This window comes from Myzus persicae, unplaced genomic scaffold, assembly GCF_001856785.1.
Source record: "Myzus persicae strain clone G006 unplaced genomic scaffold, MPER_G0061.0, whole genome shotgun sequence".
Classification (NCBI taxonomy): Eukaryota; Metazoa; Arthropoda; class Insecta; order Hemiptera; family Aphididae; genus Myzus; species Myzus persicae.
In genome coordinates, this window is record NW_019101482.1 from 351,567 (window position 1) to 371,180 (window position 19,614).

General features: G+C 28.6%; 1 protein-coding gene across 3 annotated transcripts; it reads right to left on the reverse strand.

Annotated features, from left to right (window-relative positions):
* Nucleotides 1–5,605: 5,605 nt before the first annotated feature.
* Nucleotides 5,606–13,827, reverse strand: LOC111029298. Of its 3 annotated transcripts, none has more exons than XM_022308261.1 (17): nucleotides 13,424–13,827; nucleotides 13,220–13,323; nucleotides 12,207–12,293; nucleotides 12,053–12,139; nucleotides 11,128–11,250; nucleotides 10,854–11,049; nucleotides 9,951–10,093; nucleotides 9,713–9,822; nucleotides 9,236–9,333; nucleotides 9,052–9,129; nucleotides 8,901–8,980; nucleotides 8,698–8,808; nucleotides 8,465–8,632; nucleotides 8,331–8,387; nucleotides 7,070–7,216; nucleotides 6,765–7,001; nucleotides 5,606–5,695 (listed from the first exon to the last, which is right to left on the reverse strand). In XM_022308261.1, exons 2-17 carry the CDS (start codon nucleotides 13,304–13,306, stop codon nucleotides 5,672–5,674), a joined length of 1,833 nt encoding a protein of 610 aa, XP_022163953.1. In that variant the 5' UTR covers nucleotides 13,307–13,323; nucleotides 13,424–13,827; the 3' UTR covers nucleotides 5,606–5,671. The 3 variants fall into 3 exon arrangements, with proteins under 3 accessions (XP_022163953.1, XP_022163954.1, XP_022163955.1); XM_022308262.1 differs by having other exon boundaries at nucleotides 6,717–7,001; XM_022308263.1 differs by lacking the exon at nucleotides 13,424–13,827 and having other exon boundaries at nucleotides 13,124–13,232.
* Between the last annotated feature and the right edge of the window lie 5,787 nt (nucleotides 13,828–19,614).

A 19,614-nucleotide genomic window follows, 5' to 3' on the forward strand; every position in this document is an offset into this window, starting at 1 on the left:
CTTTTATCATATATATTATGATACATTATCCATAATACTATGATAGGTGTACGTCGCAATACTTTTTAAAAGTATTGAACCCATGTCTGTCATTTACTACGCAGTATGTACAGAGTACCCGGACGCAGAACATTTTATATTATTGCTTACACACAGAACTTCTAACAAAACGGTGCGTTTCGAATCCCCTTAAATGTCTCAAGTGCCTACTGGTTTATTTGACACCCTCCAAGAAAACATTATTCTCCCGCCGTCCCACTCGGGTTTAGTCGATGTCCGACATAAAACTAATTGTAAATACTGTAGTAACAAAGTGATTAGAACATCGAAAATACGAGAGATATAAGCTGCGGTGGTGTAAAAATATTCGTGGGTATACGACGCGCTTTCTTGACGCGGTTAAATCTTAGGCGTCAATGATGTACTTAATCTTAACATTAAGTCAAAAAATTGTTTTTCTCGCTTCTCTCGAATACACGTAGAGCCCTTATTATGGGGATCATATTACAACTGTACAAGTATTTTTCAACACCAAACCGAATGGAAAACGATGAAACCACTCGGCGACTTTCCGTTTTAAATATATTATGAACTTCGAACAAAAATTTCCAAATATTAACTAAAAATGTTTAGTAAATATTTGATCGCAGATGTGGTGAATTGTATTTTGTTACTCACATATTCGCATATCGCAAAATTAATTTTTATAAACATTGCTATAAATAAACGATTCAGAATTGAGCTGCGGATATACTCGTATATAGGTACTTATTTATACCTTTATGGCTGCAAGTATTGTCACACCCACATAGCCACACACTCGTCACTCACATAAAATACGTACACATATTTATAAGTATTATAAATTTACGAGCATAAAGAGTTAAAAATAGACATCTAATGTATTTATATCGGTATAATGTATTATCTGAAACTGGTAATTGGCACTCAAAATGTTTTTCAATGATCAGCTAATAATATTATGTACTAAATAGACAAATAGTAAATAGGTACCTGCTATAGGAGAAATGAAAATTACAAATAATTATAGAACATTTTGTTTTCGTCACCGAAAGTCTTAATAGATAAACTCGAATTCTTTAAGGTCGTATACCCGCGTATCATCGTTTATTTGGAAGGTATTCCCTTGAAAAAAACTAGACAAGTGAGTACACGCCGTGTACCCCCCCCCCTCCCCAAAATACACCACTGGATATAATTTAGCAGTATCTAGCAATCAACTAACTAAACCCGAGTGGCCGTAGAATACTTTCTTAAACCAGTATAATATAGGCAGTTACCATTTTAGTTTTCAACCGAAATACATATTGTATTGCCATGGATCAGTATAGTCGGAATAAAAATGTCTGTAATGAATTTTTCTATAGGCGCCTAATTTCAGCCGTTCGAAGACACATTTACCCCCCAAGGGGTCTATTCTCGAAAAAAACGACAAAACGTGGACGCGAAATTGCTCGTCTCTACGTTAATTATCCCGTATTCTTCAACAGCGTACGCGGACTAGTAAATGTCATTAGTGAATTGAGTAGGGTAGGTACATTGAAAATTATTTACCTACACCAAAGTAGTTCCGAGAGGTTCGTTAAACATAAAACTACACTGAACACATTCGTTTTACTTACATTTTGGCATTAGAGCGCAGCATTCAATTTAATTGTTGATTTTTGTTTTCACGAGTGCAGCCCGTCTCATCGCGGGTGAAACATTATTAATTCTACTTGAACGTGTTATTATTATTATTATTATTATTAATTATTATTAATCTAATATGTATTTGTATTTAGTTATTCTAAATAGATATTTTATTGATTAATTGATTCAAACCTATAACGATACGATAAAAACACTGTGCCGTGTGTTTTTTGAGTTTTTCGGGTTCGGACTTCGGAGTCAGCAGCATTTGGGATTTCGGATTGAACATAATATTCCGAACCGTCGTGTCTTCCGTTCGGTCGACAGACCTCAAGCTCCAAGTACGCGGCTGACAAGTACCAACGTAACCAGACCGGCGAGCGTCATAGAACAGTCGTGCTGTCGATGATTACCCATTACCAGAATTCGGGTATTAGGTACCAGCTACCACGTATCTTGACCTATAACCTAATACCACCGACGCAATAATTATTCATTTATAATATTATAATATGATGGTGTACAGAAGGTGACACTCGAATCGCCGCCTCCGGCTGTTTTCGGATTATTAATATTATTAATAGATAAATCGATAGTTGTACAACATTGTACAAGTACCATTACATCGATTTCCGTAGTGTTTTAAATCTGTACTTGACTGCATTAGGCCTACTGTCCCACAATTCAAAATATGGGTCTTGGCGCGTATAAATGTTGCGTGAAAGGACTGCACATTTAAAGGTAATTATACACATACAGGTACACAGCGTGATCCCGATTTAACACTTAATATTTCGGCTGGATGAACTTATATTGAAATTCATTGGTGGTGGCGGGGGGGGGGGGGGGCTAGGAGGTACTAAAGTACATATTTCGTGACATTTTGAAATTGACAGCAATTGTACGGTGCTCTCGCGCACAGTGAAAAATGTATTTTTTTGACGGTAACACCTATTATTAGCACATGATTTGGATTTACCGAATATTCTCAAGTCGATTTGTCTCATAGTGCTTGGCTCTAAGTTCAAAATTGAATGAATGACAGCCATTATTCAATTTTTAAGAAAAAAAAATGTTTAATATTTGTATAATTTATTTATTTTATTTGTTGCATTAAATGATATAATTAATAGTAATAGTAGTATTACCTACTGAATTGTGTTATTATTTCTATCAACGCAGTAAAATAAACATCAACAATAAAATGTACATAGTATTTAAATACTTAACATTTCAATTCATAATTTGATGTCCGGAATAATTAATTAAAAAAATTAGAAATATAGTTATCCTAAAAAAAGTGAAGATTTTTGAATAGAAATTTTAACATTTAATGAAAAAAAAAATTATATACGTGTACCCAAAATTAATAAATTATACAGGTAAATTGAACATTTTTTTTTTTTAATTGAATAATGACTGTCGTTCATTCAATTTTTAACTTCAAGCCAAGTATTTTGAGTCAAAACGACATGAAAAAATTCGGTCAATCCAAATCATGCGCTAATAATAGGTGTTACCATTAAAAAAATACATTTTATACTCGTACACCTTAAGTGTTACAAATTTGAAAATGTCACAAAAAATGTATTTCAGTACCTACCTACATCCTAGGTCACCCCCAAAATTCATTTTGAATTTTTGAATTCAAGTTTATCCGGCCGAAATATTTAGTGTTACCTTAAACCGTGATCTCACTGTTTATCGTCACTAATATTTATCAGCAGTTTTTGTTCTTCAAAATTATTTATCGAGTACTCAGACAAATGTGGCAAGCGTAATCCACTTCAAAGGCCGTCACATCCGATTGTGTTTTTTCCATATTTTACCGCGCTTAACATGAAATATCCACGTTCAGATGAAATTTGGTTCTGTTAGTTTTAATATTAGAGTAAATATTGATAAATGACCAAACTTTGAGCTAAGACGTCGTTGTCTGTGTTTGTATATCGGTAGGTAAGTATTAATATGACGTATTCCATATATTATGCGCACTTATAAATTAAAATATTTTTACAAAACCGATACGCAATTAATACTGTTACTGTTCTTAGGTATCTTTATATTTTAATATCTATCAGTCTATCACTTTACACTTCTACTAAAATTTTAACTTTCTTTAGGTTTCTAACAGACGCAAATATATTTTGTTTCGTGTTAATCAGAACTTTGTAGACCAATGATTTCAATAATAATGACATATTGTCTTCTATTATTATATTCTCAGCAAAAAACAACTTTTAATTTTCAAAACTCAGTGGAATGTCACATTGTTTTCCTAATCCTTAAGTACCTATACATTATGACTGCCACGAATCAATGAATTCAAAAACTAGATGAAAAACAATTTACTGGTTTGGATTCTTCAACTATTTATTTTAAAAAATATAGTTTGCTCAATTAATCATATTAAAAAAAAAAGGATCATAGCAATGGATTTAAAATGTTAAAAATATGTGCAGTTCCGATTCTAAATCTTGGAAACTCAATTATGGGTAATTACTTTTTATTTCTGTTTTTAATTTCTTAAATGTTTGAAGTTCAGATATGACAGATGCAATACAGTAGCCGTTAAAAAAAGTATATAATTTAATATTTTTGGTAAATAATAAGTAGCAGTCCTTGCTATTTACACCATTATTATTGAGTACCTAAACAATAGCAAAGGTTGTGAATTTGTGATTGCTACAATTCTACTTCTAAAGAATTGAAATTCCCCATCATAATAATTAGTAGGTCTACCTACAATTAAAACTGTTAAAATCGCTTAAACATTTTGTTGATCACCAAACAGAAATCAGTACCCATGCAATGCCCATGTGTTTTCAGGCACATAGGTAGGTACCTATACATTGAACAACTCATTTTAAATATGTTTTAAACATGAATGCAGGTATAAAGTTACAATGACTAAAACTTTCCAAGCCATAAATCACTATAAATATTGGTGTATGCATATTGTATAATTTATTTGTAAGTTTAGTTTTGTTTAAAATTATGATTTGTCTATGACATAATAGTTAGAATAAATAATTATGTAATCATGTTTTAAACTTGATTTATTCGATCAAGCTCTTTACTTTAACCAAAAAAACCTATTTTCAAAAGTTATTCAATGAAAATACATTAATGTTTTTTCCATTTGTATTCTGAGTATTGTTATAAAAGTTACTTTTAACCTTAAGTAAACTAAGTTATTTTTACATATAAATTTATAACTTCACTCAGTTACTCAATTTATATTTTTGAATAACTTTAAAATAAATCTGTTAACCTTTTTTGGGATAACTTAACTGAAACTAGTTTTAAAAAGATATTCTGCTTGGTTACTTACCCAGTTAGAACATTATCAAGAGTTATACACAACCGCATTTTTAGGTTTGAACAATTGCTTACTACATTGTATTAAAGACATTAGAATATATAAGGTAGATATTTATTGTATATTTTAATAGGTATTTAAAAATTATTTAAAAAAAATGTTTTACATAAATTCAAAAGGAGCTAAATTATGTTGATGCGTAGATAATTATGGAAATATGATTAACTATAATAGTTATACTTATATATTATGTAGGTATGGTAAATGACATAATATATATAAATTAATTATATTACACATAGGTTATTTGACACATTTTGTAGCCACTCAATACACATGAAATTTAATATAAATATGTATACAAAGCTTATAATATAAAATAATAAGTATAGTTGACAATAATAATTAAATATGGAAATTATTCAATAGGGTACAGCACTATTAAAGATTATAAATTACTGATATATCACAATATGTTAACATTGATAGGTAAGATTTTGATAAATACGTTTCAAACAATCATTTATACAAAAAACACTATTACAATATACTATGATAAGAAAATAATTATATAACGTATAAAACTATCAATAAATATTAAATTATTACAAATTATTTTATAAAGTGAAATGGTTAATATATATAAACATGCACACATATATATATATTATATACTTAATACTGATGATATTGTGTTCACTTCGAAGGCTTCATTTTTCCCTAGAACAATTTTTTTTATTTATTTGAATGTAGTTTTACAAAATTGTGTACACAAATTTGTAGCTAAAACATTGAAGTTAAGTTGTTGAAGTTTTTAGCACTTGAGCTTACAAGTTAATTTATTATTATTTTACTAAAAATTATCAATATTTTAGATTCGCCTCCCAAGAATTATTGTTGTTAATTTTTTGAGGTAAATGTAATTGAACTGTTCATGTTTAAATTTACATTTTCACCGAAATATTTTTAAGCTAGCATTTTCTATGCTATGCATGGTAATATTTTTGTAAATGATATGCACATTTTTGTCATTTTGATAAATTTGTTACAACTAAAACTACAAATGTTTGAAAACAAAAAAATTATAGGCTTTTGTTGAACATTTCAAGTATCTAAGGTTATTCGTTACTTCAGACACTTATACAAAATTACTGTTAATTTATGTTTTACATTGTTTTTAATTACACTAATAATAACTTATGGAGAATCTTGTATTAAATATTCAAGTTTTTTTGACCAAATCAAAAACATTTTCATGTCTTTCAGCAGCCCAAAAACTGTCAAAATACTTAAACATTTGTCATGAATGTAGTGCTATAGTTTACAGTCTATATACATCAAATAAAAATGTTAAGGATTTACAGTTATTCATTTTTGAGTTACACCAAAAGAAAAAATCAATTTTGTTAAAAACCCTGTTTTGTCATAATTTTTTTTTGTTTTTCTTTAGGTACGTTTTTGAAAACTACTTGAAATTATTGACCAAAAAAGAAAGCCAACTAATTAAATTCAGTTTTCTACCATAAAAAATACTGAATTAAAAAATAGAAGCATTTTTATTGCTTCAAAAGGTGATGACAAACAAAAACAACATCCTAAAATCAATACATTCATCGCTCAGAATTTAAAAGTTACAAAATATGCAATAAGTATTAACATTTTAAATCCAATATTATGAAACAAATACGCATCAAACAAAATGTTTCATTTTAATTTTTGTTAGAGATTCAAAAGTACGTACTGTCTCAAAACCCTGATAATTATACCAATGATTTTGAATTTAACTCACTGCTTTCATCTTCAACTGACTGTTTAGATCGTCTATATGCCGTCGCTCTAACACAACTGTCTCGTTTAAACTAGCCAAATGTTCGGTCATTGCTCTAAGTTGAGTCTCGTAATTGGTAGATGTTAAGTGAAATTCTTCTTTCAGATCATCAATATGCTCGGATGCCTCGTGAAGCTTTATTTCCAGATCGTTACGTACGAATATGCTATGGTCCAGTCGCGTTTTCAAAGCGGTGATCTATATAATTTTAAATACATTAAATTTTAGTCAACATAGAACAATTCACATAATATATGTGATCTTACCTCCATAGCGTAAGCATTGCTTTGGCTAGATAATTCTTTATTCATGGAAATCAAATTGTTAATTTTCTTTTCAAAATAACACTTGAGTTCTTTTTCTCTTGCCATTACTCCATCATTAAACTGTAAACCCGACTCGCATTTTCCCAACTGCATGCAAACAATATATATTGATTAAAATACATTATAATTTATCAAAAAAATATTTACAACACCAGGATAGTTGCTAGAAGGCCACGTGCCTTGGACCGGCTTAATCATAAACGGCCGAAAACATTCGAATACCCTGAACTTAGAACAATTAAGTATGAATTATAGTAAATAATAAATATTAATATATTATATCTTATTGAAAAATGGGCTGTTAACTTTTTTAGGCCTGGTTAAAATCCTAAAACTCAAAGGGCCGATACCTCGAATTTTACTTTGTCACTTTAAGTACCCAAGCCACTTAAATAAATCAGTTAAATTTAAAATTCAATAATAAATCATTTTACATGAAAAATAGTCAGGACTATAATATAGATGCTTTAAAAATATAAAATTACTCATAAGTATATAATACCTAGGGCCCGGATTTATATGCATTTGCATGTTTTGTTTTAATAGTCCAAAAAGTAGCTACAAATTTGAATCTTAAGCTAATGTGTTGGTATGCAGAATTAAATGTTGCATACTTTTGCATATTCGGACCACTTTAAATCGCTATGCATATTTTAGCATTTTTCTAAAATATAATGCATATTTACAAAAAAAAAAATAGTATCAAATTAATAACGATAATAATATATTCTACTTAAACCCTGAGAATGTGAAGTTTTTCTCGATTAAAAAATATATTTGCTGAAAACCAAGTGCATTTTTATGTGAAAATTTATCCAAGTCTTTCGTAGTCAACTGTAACTCTTCAGGTAACTTAAAAATGTTATAAAAATGTACTAAATTTATTTTAATTGATTTTCGTTCATAAATTTTTATTTACATGAGTGAATGTTTAAAATGCAACATACATTGTGCAAAATACAGATAAATTATTTCAACTTGGCATTGAATACATTTTTTTGTTCCATATTAATTTTTTAAGAAATTATATAAATTTTAAAACTAAATAAATTTAATTAACAAACCTTTTTGTTTAACTATTTTTGCATATTTTAATGAAAATCAGTGAATAAATGCATGCATGTTTCGTACATTTTTAGTGCATATAATTCCGGCCCCTAATTATAACATACAATAATATTATTGTACTGTTAATGCTTACTTCATTTTCCACCACAAATGCTCCCGAAAATGCAGAGTATTTGTCTTTGTATGATATCTATAACAATATTTAAAAAATTAGGACAATAAAATAAAAGTTTTACTTTCTTACTACAAATTGATAAGTATACTTACACTTTCCCTCTTTTTACATAAAAGTTTATACTCATTTTCCCAATGGATTTTTTCTTGTTCTAATGATAATGACCTGTTCATCTCTTCATTTAATTTTTCGTTGTAAACATGAATAATACTTTTGTAGCTATTTTGAGAAATTGATGCTGAATTTAATTCCTCTTTAGCCTGAAAATAGTTTGATGATTGTGAAAACATTATCTTAAAAACTGATAGTAAACTGCATCTGTTACTTGTTTTGAATGTGTTATGTGTAATAGTGGATTTCTCATATGCCAATGCATATCCACTTGGCTATATTTATATAAATATTCGAACTCCAATATATTTATGGCTCGTAATAGCTATAAAATGTACATAGACTGATTAGAAATTCAAGGGTAAAAGTAATAATTAAATCATACATTGAAGAAAATGTATATAATATTTTACTTACAGTGTGTACTGTATCATAAGCCCCGTCCAGTTTCTTGGTTATGTTGGTAGAATCCAAATTTTCACCAGAGTTCACTAACTCTGCAAATTAAATAAATAAAATTAAAATCACATAAAATAAAAAGTAATATATTTTATAAATTTTTAAATACCTCCAATAGGAAACTTTAATGCCATGAACGATATTATATTTTGGCGCAAAGCTGAACAATCAATGTTAACAGTATTATCTATAAAAATAATAAATGTTCAATAAACAATATATAATTAATTATAGGAACAATATAAAAAATTGTAATTGTAAACTTAAAAAAAAATTTAAGTTGGATACATTACCTGATTTTATGAATTCCTTAATAGAATTAACACATTCAATGTATTTATTTGATATGAATAGCAAAATATTTTCCATAACAATGTGTTGAGAATCAAATCTAAAAAAAAAAATAAATATGGTAATATTACCCTTTTTTTATAATTGATCCAAATAACATCGGGATCGAAGACCACTAGTTTGAATTAAATTCACATTTTATTTACTATATTATGCATTTAGCTTAAAATTAAATCAAGTTGTTTTAATTTAGTTTCCTTCATGAAGTTGATAATATTTATGTTTTTATATTATTTTTTATTTGTTATGGTAGAATTCGCATAGATGTATTTATTTTAATTAATATTTATGCTGAACACATTTGCTTTATCTAAACTTAAAAAATATTCTGCACAATGTAGCATAATTTATTTTCTCTATAGCAAATTCAAAACATTTTGTTTAACACTCAGAGGATTAATGTAATAATGTATGCTTACTTAAATGTTTTTAAATCAGCACTGTAAATTAAAATTTTTTCCAATACCAGAGAATTACTGTGTAATTTATTTGTCAATGGTTTAATACTTCTTTGTAAGACATGGGAAGCCTGAAAATGTATTTAAAATTTTTAACTATTAAATATTTGAATATGATGAACAATATAATAATAGTTCATCTCTATAAAATGCATTATATTATTATTTCCAACAAGCAATAATAAATGTAAATACAAACATCATTTGGGTTAATATCTTTGAGCAAATCTTCTAAGACATCATTAAGATTTATAATAAAAGAAAGAAAAAAATGTAGAACCAATGTCACAAAAACTTTTTGTAATCGGTCTTCGTCAGATTTATAGTTGCTGTCCAAACAATCTAGAAATACAAAAGGTTTACAAATTACAAAAGTAGAAATTAGTTGGTTTTTATTTTTTAACAATACATATTATATGAATGGAGAAAAAAAGTGTTTTTTTTTTATATCAATGCTGTGGCAAAGCTTGAGTTTATAAAATTAGGGTAGAAAAATTAAAATTTTATTTTTTATAAGTATTGATTTTTTTTTTTATGTAATAACTAAAAATTATAATACAGACAATGATATTAAATGATACTCTATGCAGTATATATTGTTCACATTATTTCTGATTAAGAGAATGAATAATATTACATTATACAAATTCCATGAAGAAAGCCAATCTTCTAGAAATATAAACGTACTTATCATAATTTAATGTTTCTGATACGTGTCTCTTTTACATCCTTGCACAAGTACCCCCATTTTCAGGCATCCGCCATACATAACACATGCCCTATAGTATGAGACTGCACACATAGTCTCAGCTGGAAATTCTTTGTTGGTTTTGACTCGTCACAATGCAGCCAGACTAATAATCTGTTTATCCGTATTATACATATAATTATTATATTATATTATTTTGTTGTTAATAGAGTAACATTAATTTTTGTCATATATAAAATGCAATAAATAAGGCAGAAAATACCTATTTATCTCATAGTTAGCTTTGCCACCGTATTAATATTCTTTTAAACAAAATAAGGATTAAATATACCCACTTCATTTTATTTTTTAAATTATACTTATAATACTTTTAGCAGTAAATAATATACTTACAATGATTAGGATAAATGAGGCGAGAATCTTCAGTGCTTATTTTAGTTCTAGACTCGAGTTTATTATATAAGATGTTGTACAAGCAAGCAGTAATAGAACATTTTAATGCTGTCAATTCTTCATTGAGTGCTTCACAAAAATTATTCGGACAACTATTATGTATACCTTTACAGTGTTCAATTTCTGACATAATGAGCTAAACATAAATATCCAAATATGGTTACAGGTACTACTAAAATAAAATTAGATTAGGTTAGGTAAAAAATGCACAAACATTGTAATCAAGTTGATTAGAATTTGTGGAGTCTAAAACACGTTGTATATATTGGTGCATTGAGTTGATATCTTGTCTCAAAAACTGGACATCTTTGGATTTAAATTCATCTGTTCCTTTCACCTTTAAATCAAGCAATTATAAATATAAATCATAAAAAAAATGTATGCTGCAAATTATATTCAAATGTAAAATACAAAATAACAATTTATTTTTATTTTTACATCAGTAAGAATTTAATAGAAGCATAAATAATGTGATCTACGGCCAAAAACAAAAAAAAATATTTAGTCAAAGTGATGTGATTAAACCTACCTATCTATATTATTTTATAACATAATATATTAAAATATATTCTATACAAAAACATGATACACCTTATATTTGTGATTCTAATCTAAATGGATTGTAATTAATGTAAAATACCTACTGGTATAATTTTATTTTTTATTAATATAACAGTTCAGTAAAAAAATTTAACTAGAAATTGCTACAAGGTGTTATTAAAAAATTCATACCAATTTAGGAACCAGAAATTGATCACAATTAACCAATGGTAGGCCAATAGTTAAAGGCCTATTAAAAGTAATCATTACTAATTTGTGATTATTCAATATATGGTATTAATAATAAAAAAAAACTGTGAATGTACTTATGAATAAAAATGCTTTCACAACGTACTGTGTCGTATCATACTGCTTACATTTAATAGGTAGATAACATCTTATCTTTAAGTTGAATAAATTGCATAGTATAACATTATAACACAGTCAGCTGTGAATGCCCTTTCACTCAAAAAAGTATGATCCATAATCCATGCCTATTTTAGACTAGAAAAATATTTAACACAATAATAAGTACGACAAAATTACAATAATTATAATAAAATTATAACATTTATGATAAACATACAAATAAAACTTACTTTAGAATTTACTTGACTTGTTTGGTTCAAATTCTCTTGAATTTCTGAACTACTTGTTGACATTGTATCATATTTACAGCTTTCAAACTAATTATAATACAAATATTTGATAAATTAACATCATATTAAAATGTATTTAAAACTAATTGCATACTTGGTCCAGAGATTCAATGCTCCTTTGATCCAATTTTGAAGTTTTCGCAGTATACGCTTTTTTCAATACATTCAATTGCATTCTGGCCTACAAATATATAATTTTAAGTAAATAAAATGATAATTCATTGACTACATAAACATAATATTAAATTAAGTAATTGTTTTAGCATCAATTCTTATTAATTACAAACCAATTACTTAGAAATAATAACTCTAATATTTTATATAACCAAAATAATATGTCACCATAATAATACAAACATAAATATTTAACACAACATATTACATTAAATGTTGCCACTACGGTTTCTTCGCCATAATTGTTAAAATATATAGGAATTAGTAGCAATATACATTAAATACAGATTGAACAGTCCAGTCCAAACAAGAAAACAAAAACATACCAACGCAACAATGGTGTATAGTCAGGGCAAGTAAGGTAAGCGCCACATGCCCACTTAAAAAGGGTTAATTGACAATATTTTATGTAGTAATATAGGTTAGATGAAATTTAAATATTATAATGTATTAATTCGAACATGACAGAAGCACTGAGGAATTGAATTACCCAGCGCGTAATGTTAGAGAAGTCGTGGCCAGGTGCGGTTAGGTGGGTTGACCACGGTTTTATGCAGCAACTGGAAACGCTGGATTGAGCAATTATAAATACTTTTAGAAACAGATTTTTCAATCTTCCAAACTTTTTTTTTAACATAATTATGTAATAACGTTAATATTGTTGTACACAGACACAAAGCATAAGCTTCCATCACAGAATATTACCTGTTCGATATATATTATACACATTGGTTATCATTTACGTTTTAATAATTGTTAATTCTTTTTATTCCCGATGGTTAGTTTTAAGTTTTCTTTTTAAATAATACATTTACGGTTTTTCTTTTTGGCGCTTACCAAGCTTCAATACCACTGCATGCCACTGCTACATAACCTCTATCAAATACACTAAATAATTTTTAGTTTTAGCGCCGAACACATTGGTATATTTACTTTGGCAAACTCCATGGCCAATTTATCATACTTCTGCTGCAGATCTGATTGAGATTTATCGGTCTTGATGGAATCTGTGTCCGACATGATGTGGCTTGTGGCTTCTAGATGAAAAAATTAGCCTTATTAGGTGATGCATATAAAGAAAGAAAGAAACATACAAATGAGCACTCATGTAGGGCCACACGACAACTGTTTACTTACGTGTCGACCAAGGTACGGCGTACTAAACACGATTTCAACTAACACTGGATCCCTGGAGTCTTGCAGTTTACAGGACAGCGGTCGCAAATCATTTTAGTACCTGCGAGGGATGAGAGATCATGAAAAGTTGCACTAACAGCTACGGGCAGGCACCAACTACGACCACCGGTTAGACTAGCGACAAACGAACAATTTCAAGACAACCTGAACCGGGCGGTCTAACGATCGTCAAACGATTTGTCGCGATGAGCCCGACGTGCGTTAATTCGCGAGTTTGACGAGAACAATACAACTTAAATAATAAATAACCACAATAATATTATCATCGCGGTTTAACAAACCACCAGGTACTTACATGACTAAAAATTACTTTAATAATATTAAACCCGCAAGCCGCCGCTTATCACTACGATTATTAATTGTCGTTATCAAAACGAAAGAGAAAATAACAAGCAATAGGTGCTCGTATCAGCGCTGTTAGTTATCTTACGTGGCTGACGTAGAACGGCGATCGGTGGGCGTTTTTAAATGTGGGGAACAGCGACAGCCGCCTTTTCTTTAAAAACGCACCTACTTACTCGATTGACCTCAATAATTATTTACATAATAACCGTTTTAAAACGAGCTAGACAATATGGTCACTACCCATCCTCAAAAATATTTACCTCGTCGCTTATTATTAAAACCAATAGGTACCTACCTACTTATAATTATATTTTCAACGATGAGTTCCAAAATAACAACCTGACGATTTTCCAATAAATATTTGTACATATATATATATATGATCCTAAATCGTAAGAATTCAGAGGACAGTACAAACGAGGCGGCAGGCTTGAAAAAATTGTCTGAGGGAGGAGGGACTCGAGTGCGTGGGGTTCTTACTAAATAAGCTATATAGGCGGGGATGGCCAATAGATACTCAAAAATCAGTAAGTATCGAGATACTAGATTCGAGATACTCACATTTTTCAGTATTTAGATACTAAATACCCGATACTCGAAATAAAATTAGTCTCAGGTTTAAAAAAAATATATATTTCTACACAATTAGGTATACATAGGATACATACATTATAGGTATATTTATTAATTAGTGAATATAGACCAAATATTTAATTACTTAATAATAATTTGCTACAGCACAATCGATTATTATATTCAAGTACATAATTATTTAGATTGACTTCATCAAGTACATGGGCAATAGCCAATAAGTAATAGGTAACTTAATTATTAAACCAGTATTACAGGTATATTATATTGTAGCGATAGAAACCGTATAATGCTGATTACATTAATACTACAATCGCTATAATTTTACTAATTATTAAACTAATATTACTTGGTATTGAATTATATTTATATTTTAGTAGTAATTTTAGTTTAAGGCCCGTTCAAAATGCACGTATGGGTGTGTCGCAGTCCACAGATATTCCTAAATTCGGCTGATGGGTTGAAAAATAACTTTTCTAAAAGTTGCAGTCCAAGCGGCTTTCGAAAAATCAGCTGTAACTACGTATTTAATTAATAAATACTGCAATTAAATCATGGTACATATAAATTTAAATTTGCCGCGCTTTTTACACATACTAAAACATAGTCGAGTAGTAGTTGGTATGTACTGCTACAACTAGGTAGGCGAGTGAACATAATTGTGAGCAATTCATTTTTCCAAGTATCGCATTAATGTATCGAGTGTCTTTCGATTAAATTATTTTATGAAATACTCGATACATTGACCGAAAATATATCGAGATACAAGATACTGTCGACACAATTTTATTAGGTAGGTATATGAAGTACCGACGTATGAGATACAAGATACAATTGTATCTAAGATAAGTACTTGTATCGAAGATACTGCCCAACTCTGTATGTAACATAATATAAGTACTTGGTTGTACTTAGTTCAGTGGACTTCACCCCCCCCCCCCAAAAAAAAAAAAACTGTGATAACTTAACATTATAATAATTAATAAACAGAAAATGATATACCAGCATGTTACCATTTTATGAAATTATTGATATTATATGATATTTTATGTCATTATAGAAATCGGCATTTTTCCAAAGAAACAACATGCAAAGTAATAACATATTTTTTTAATTTGTTATTTTATTTCTCGTTTTTTCCGAGATTCATTCGTATCAACATTTTTTTCTTTACTAAGTATTTCTACTTTCTAGTAGTATTACAGTAATATTTTTTATAAAGTGTAATAAAATACTTATACCTACTTGGTTGAATAACGAATGACAAAATAGATTTTAAAATTATTTTTCAGACCTCTTAATGACAATTGTTTAAGAATATTTTTTTGTTATTATATTTAATCGTTTTTCAGTTCCCACTCTCAGGCCCGGATTAATAAGGAACAGTTAGGTTTATGGACGGGTGCGTTACGATTGCTTAAGGAACTTTTTCACTATTAATTATTTCACTAATATATTACTTTACGATAGCGTATACGTTCAGCTTACCCAAACTTAGGGCAACGTTGCCGTTGTTCACAACCGCGAAAATTTATAAGATAACTTATTTTAGGAAATTATTGCTTAATAACTTGATAAAGTTTCATTAAGGACACTGTGACTATTATTGCCAGGCCAATACTTTTCGATATAATCTACAAAATAAATACCTACCATAAAATAAGATTAAATGCAGATTTTTACATCGGATTTCCTGACGTGTCGCACTTTATTAGCATCCCACCAACTGTTATCCGATATAAGTTAGTTACAGGTATAAATAATAATAAAAAATAATAAAGAAATATAATAATATAATAATAAATAAAATAATATTTAACCACGGAGAATGCATTAAAAATTATAATGTGAGAAAGTGGGAAAGAATAATTATTAGCTGTGATTTCTTCTCTTGAACATCGATTAATATAAGGCCACGCCACGACGGATTGTTAAAATGGTTATGTTCTAACGAAAGTTTAAATAATATCATAATATTGAGCGTCAAGTTATCAGAGGAATTTGCAAACAAAAAGCCATATCGATTCAATTTCAATTCGACCAAGCAAAATTATAAGAAAAGAATTACTCAAGTATTGTACATAAGGATATTTTAATCTTTCCAAAAAGTCATGTGTATGGCAAGACGGAAAAACATTCCTGTATATCCTGCAAAATCTTTTGATGAAGCCGTAGAAAAAATTTAGGAAATGCAAAACGATGATATTTTTAATTTAATAATAAAAAATGTATCCACATTCCGTTGAATAAATCATATTTCTGTATCACAACTGAAGACGATTTAAATTTAATGAGTTTTTGCACAGAATATTGTTTAAATAAAAAATTTCAAATGCTTTTGATGAAGTATAAATTCCTTAAAATTAGTCCTGATATGTTGAAAATTGAGTATAGAAAATTTCAACTCAAGTAACGGTGGAGTGTCTTAAGTATGTAAGAAATGTTATAATGTAAGTACATATTTACTAGAGATACATGGGATTACTCTACGTTATTTTTTTGTATCCTGTATGGTCGTATTAATGTAAACATAAAAAACACATATTTATACCAGTAAAATTAATTTAGAGATAAAAATAAAAAACACGTTTAAAAATATAAATTACATATGGGTAGTGTATAACCGTTGACTTATACTTATAGAGCTGTAACAATAAAAGCTACATGAGCATGACCACCCACTTTTTAGGGGTGGACTGTATTTGTGCTTAAATACCGCAGTTGGGCAATATATGCGAAAACTTCGATTATGCTTATTAAAATTAAAGTACGTGTTTGCTCCCATTTACGTTACAAATCTATAATTTTGGCAACAACGTGTGGTTCAAAAATATTATTTTTAATTTGAACCCACAATTTTTTTTTTTAGAACCACTGTGAAACATGGGGAAACGTAATTTCTATATCAGCCGTGACTCGATATACCTTCATAGGTACTTTAATCATATATAACTTTTTATTTTTGCTGTAGATAATTTTTACTACCTATAGATAGTCGATAAAACATTTTACGACTTTATTTTTCAAATATCGACAGCAAATTAGTCAGTTGTCGCCATACTACACTTAATTACAAATTTCTGTTTGGTGTATTATTGTTTCAAAAATGACAGAAAATAAAATTATATTTGCAAAAAGTGCAAGTAACAATTCTAAAGATTTACTTATTATCGACAGTTTTAAATGCAGAAAAGTTTATGAAAGTGTCAAAGTGATCTGGTAATGTAACTTGGAGTTGTACAATGATATCGTATTAAGCAAGACTAATTAAAAATGGAAATGTACCTAACTGTGAGTAGCCATTTAAATCACAACCATCATTTCCTTACAAACAATACTCCAAACAAAAAAATTGTTGAAGTTCAATAATTTTAGTATCAAAAAATATGTAATAATCTAAAGGCCAATCATTGATTGCAGTAAATAACATAGAAAAAAATATTGTAATTCTTAAGTGTAGGTACCACAAAATGTTGGTTAATACCATGTGTACGTCGATGGTACATTTACTTATGGCACACAAATTTTTGTCATCTTTTTACAAATCATGGATTATATAATAATCATTACAAACCTCTGGTTCTTTTGTTTGTTAATAAACCATCAAAATTTGGTGAAGTTTATGAATATATGTATTTGAAAATGTTAAGCCCTTATGTTCAAATTTAAACTTTAAGCTTTATCCTGTAAAATATATTCTGATTTTGAAAAAAGCATTATAAGCCCTGCATGTAATATTTGGCCAGAAATAAAAGTATGTAGTTATTTTATGTATTTTATGTAAATGAATCGTTCGGTTAACATTCTACAGATAATCTTATATCTTGAAAAACAATCATTTTTTGCTTGAATATCAAGGTTCATCAAAATTTAAATGTCAGGCGCGCTCATAAAAATATTTGTGGAATTAGGTTTATTCATTTTTTTTCCATAAATCTTGAAAGTATGTTTTACGACGAAACTTGTTCTAGATTTTCAAGCTTTTTTTTATCGACATTTATATACATTTATTATTATTATTATTATTATTATTATTATTATTATTATTATTATAATATTATGTTATCGTGATCGTATCCATGGTGAGTTATTTCATACGTTTTCCTCCGCCAAATTCCATTGTCTTTTTAGTTTTTTACCGTTTTATTATTAAGTACCTACTAGTTTATAATTTTATCCGATGTATACTGTACACTTAAATTAAAACCAAGTGTTTACGTGTCCAGTATACTAAACAAATTCTTTTTTTTTAATCTTGTTGTTGGCTCTTTCACTGATGGTGAGTACCTCGGACAGTATAATATGTGCCCAGGGGCTGAGTGGCTCAACAATTCTTACCGGGCAAACAGATATTTTCAGGCCACATAAATTTATTTCAGGCCATTTTTTTCAAATTTAATTTCTTACCATTTATTGTCTTATTGCTAAATGTGTGCTTACTATTTTTTGATTGGGTGAAGTATAAAACAATTTAATAATATTGGTGGTTCACATATCACATTATTAATTTGTTTTCGTAGTTTTTACAGTCGTCAAAAATAGCTAAATATTTTAAATATTAATTATTTTTATCACACCAGGACCAGGCCACTTCTTATATAAGCAAGCCGGGCCACTCCGCCCCTGTATATGTGCCTGTAATATCTATACGTACCTATTCTCGTTTATAAGTACAGTAAAACTTCGATCATCCAAACTTCCGCTGTACGAGCCATATCCATCATCCCAACTGTAATTTAAGTAGGTACCTTTTAATTTTTATATCCGAATGCGTTGTAACTTGTAGCGCACTAGCGCTCGTACACGTAATCAATTAAGTATAATATGTACCTATAATAATATAATAATATAATAAATCAATGTTCGCATATAATAATTCGATATTAATAATATAAATAATGTTTTTCGTGATAAATATTACACACGCGATACGCATAGGTATATTAATATAATGTCATATTAGGTAAATAATATTATTTGTTACCCTATGTAGATATACGTCTCACATAATATACGATAAACCCATGGATTAAAAATTAATTTATAATTTATTAAAACCTATTAATAGTATTATAGTATTCAAAAGATTCCCAATATTCGTTACTTCGTGTTTCCAAACTAGACGTAGTCTCATTATATAACGGATAATCGAGGTTCTACTATAGGTACCTACTCGTTTTAATTAGTTAATTAAT

Bases quoted from the DNA above. Each gene is read 5' to 3' on its own strand.
- LOC111029298 (XM_022308261.1), bottom strand. From the start codon at position 13,306: ATGTCGGACACAGATTCCATCAAGACCGATAAATCTCAATCAGATCTG. The intron at 10,094-10,853 runs GTAAGTATATTA...TTGTATTTCTAG, and splicing joins CCTCATTTATCCTAATCATT to ATTGTTTGGACAGCAACTAT. The intron at 8,388-8,464 runs GTAAGTATACTT...ATATTGTTATAG, and splicing joins TATGTAAAAAGAGGGAAAGT to ATATCATACAAAGACAAATA.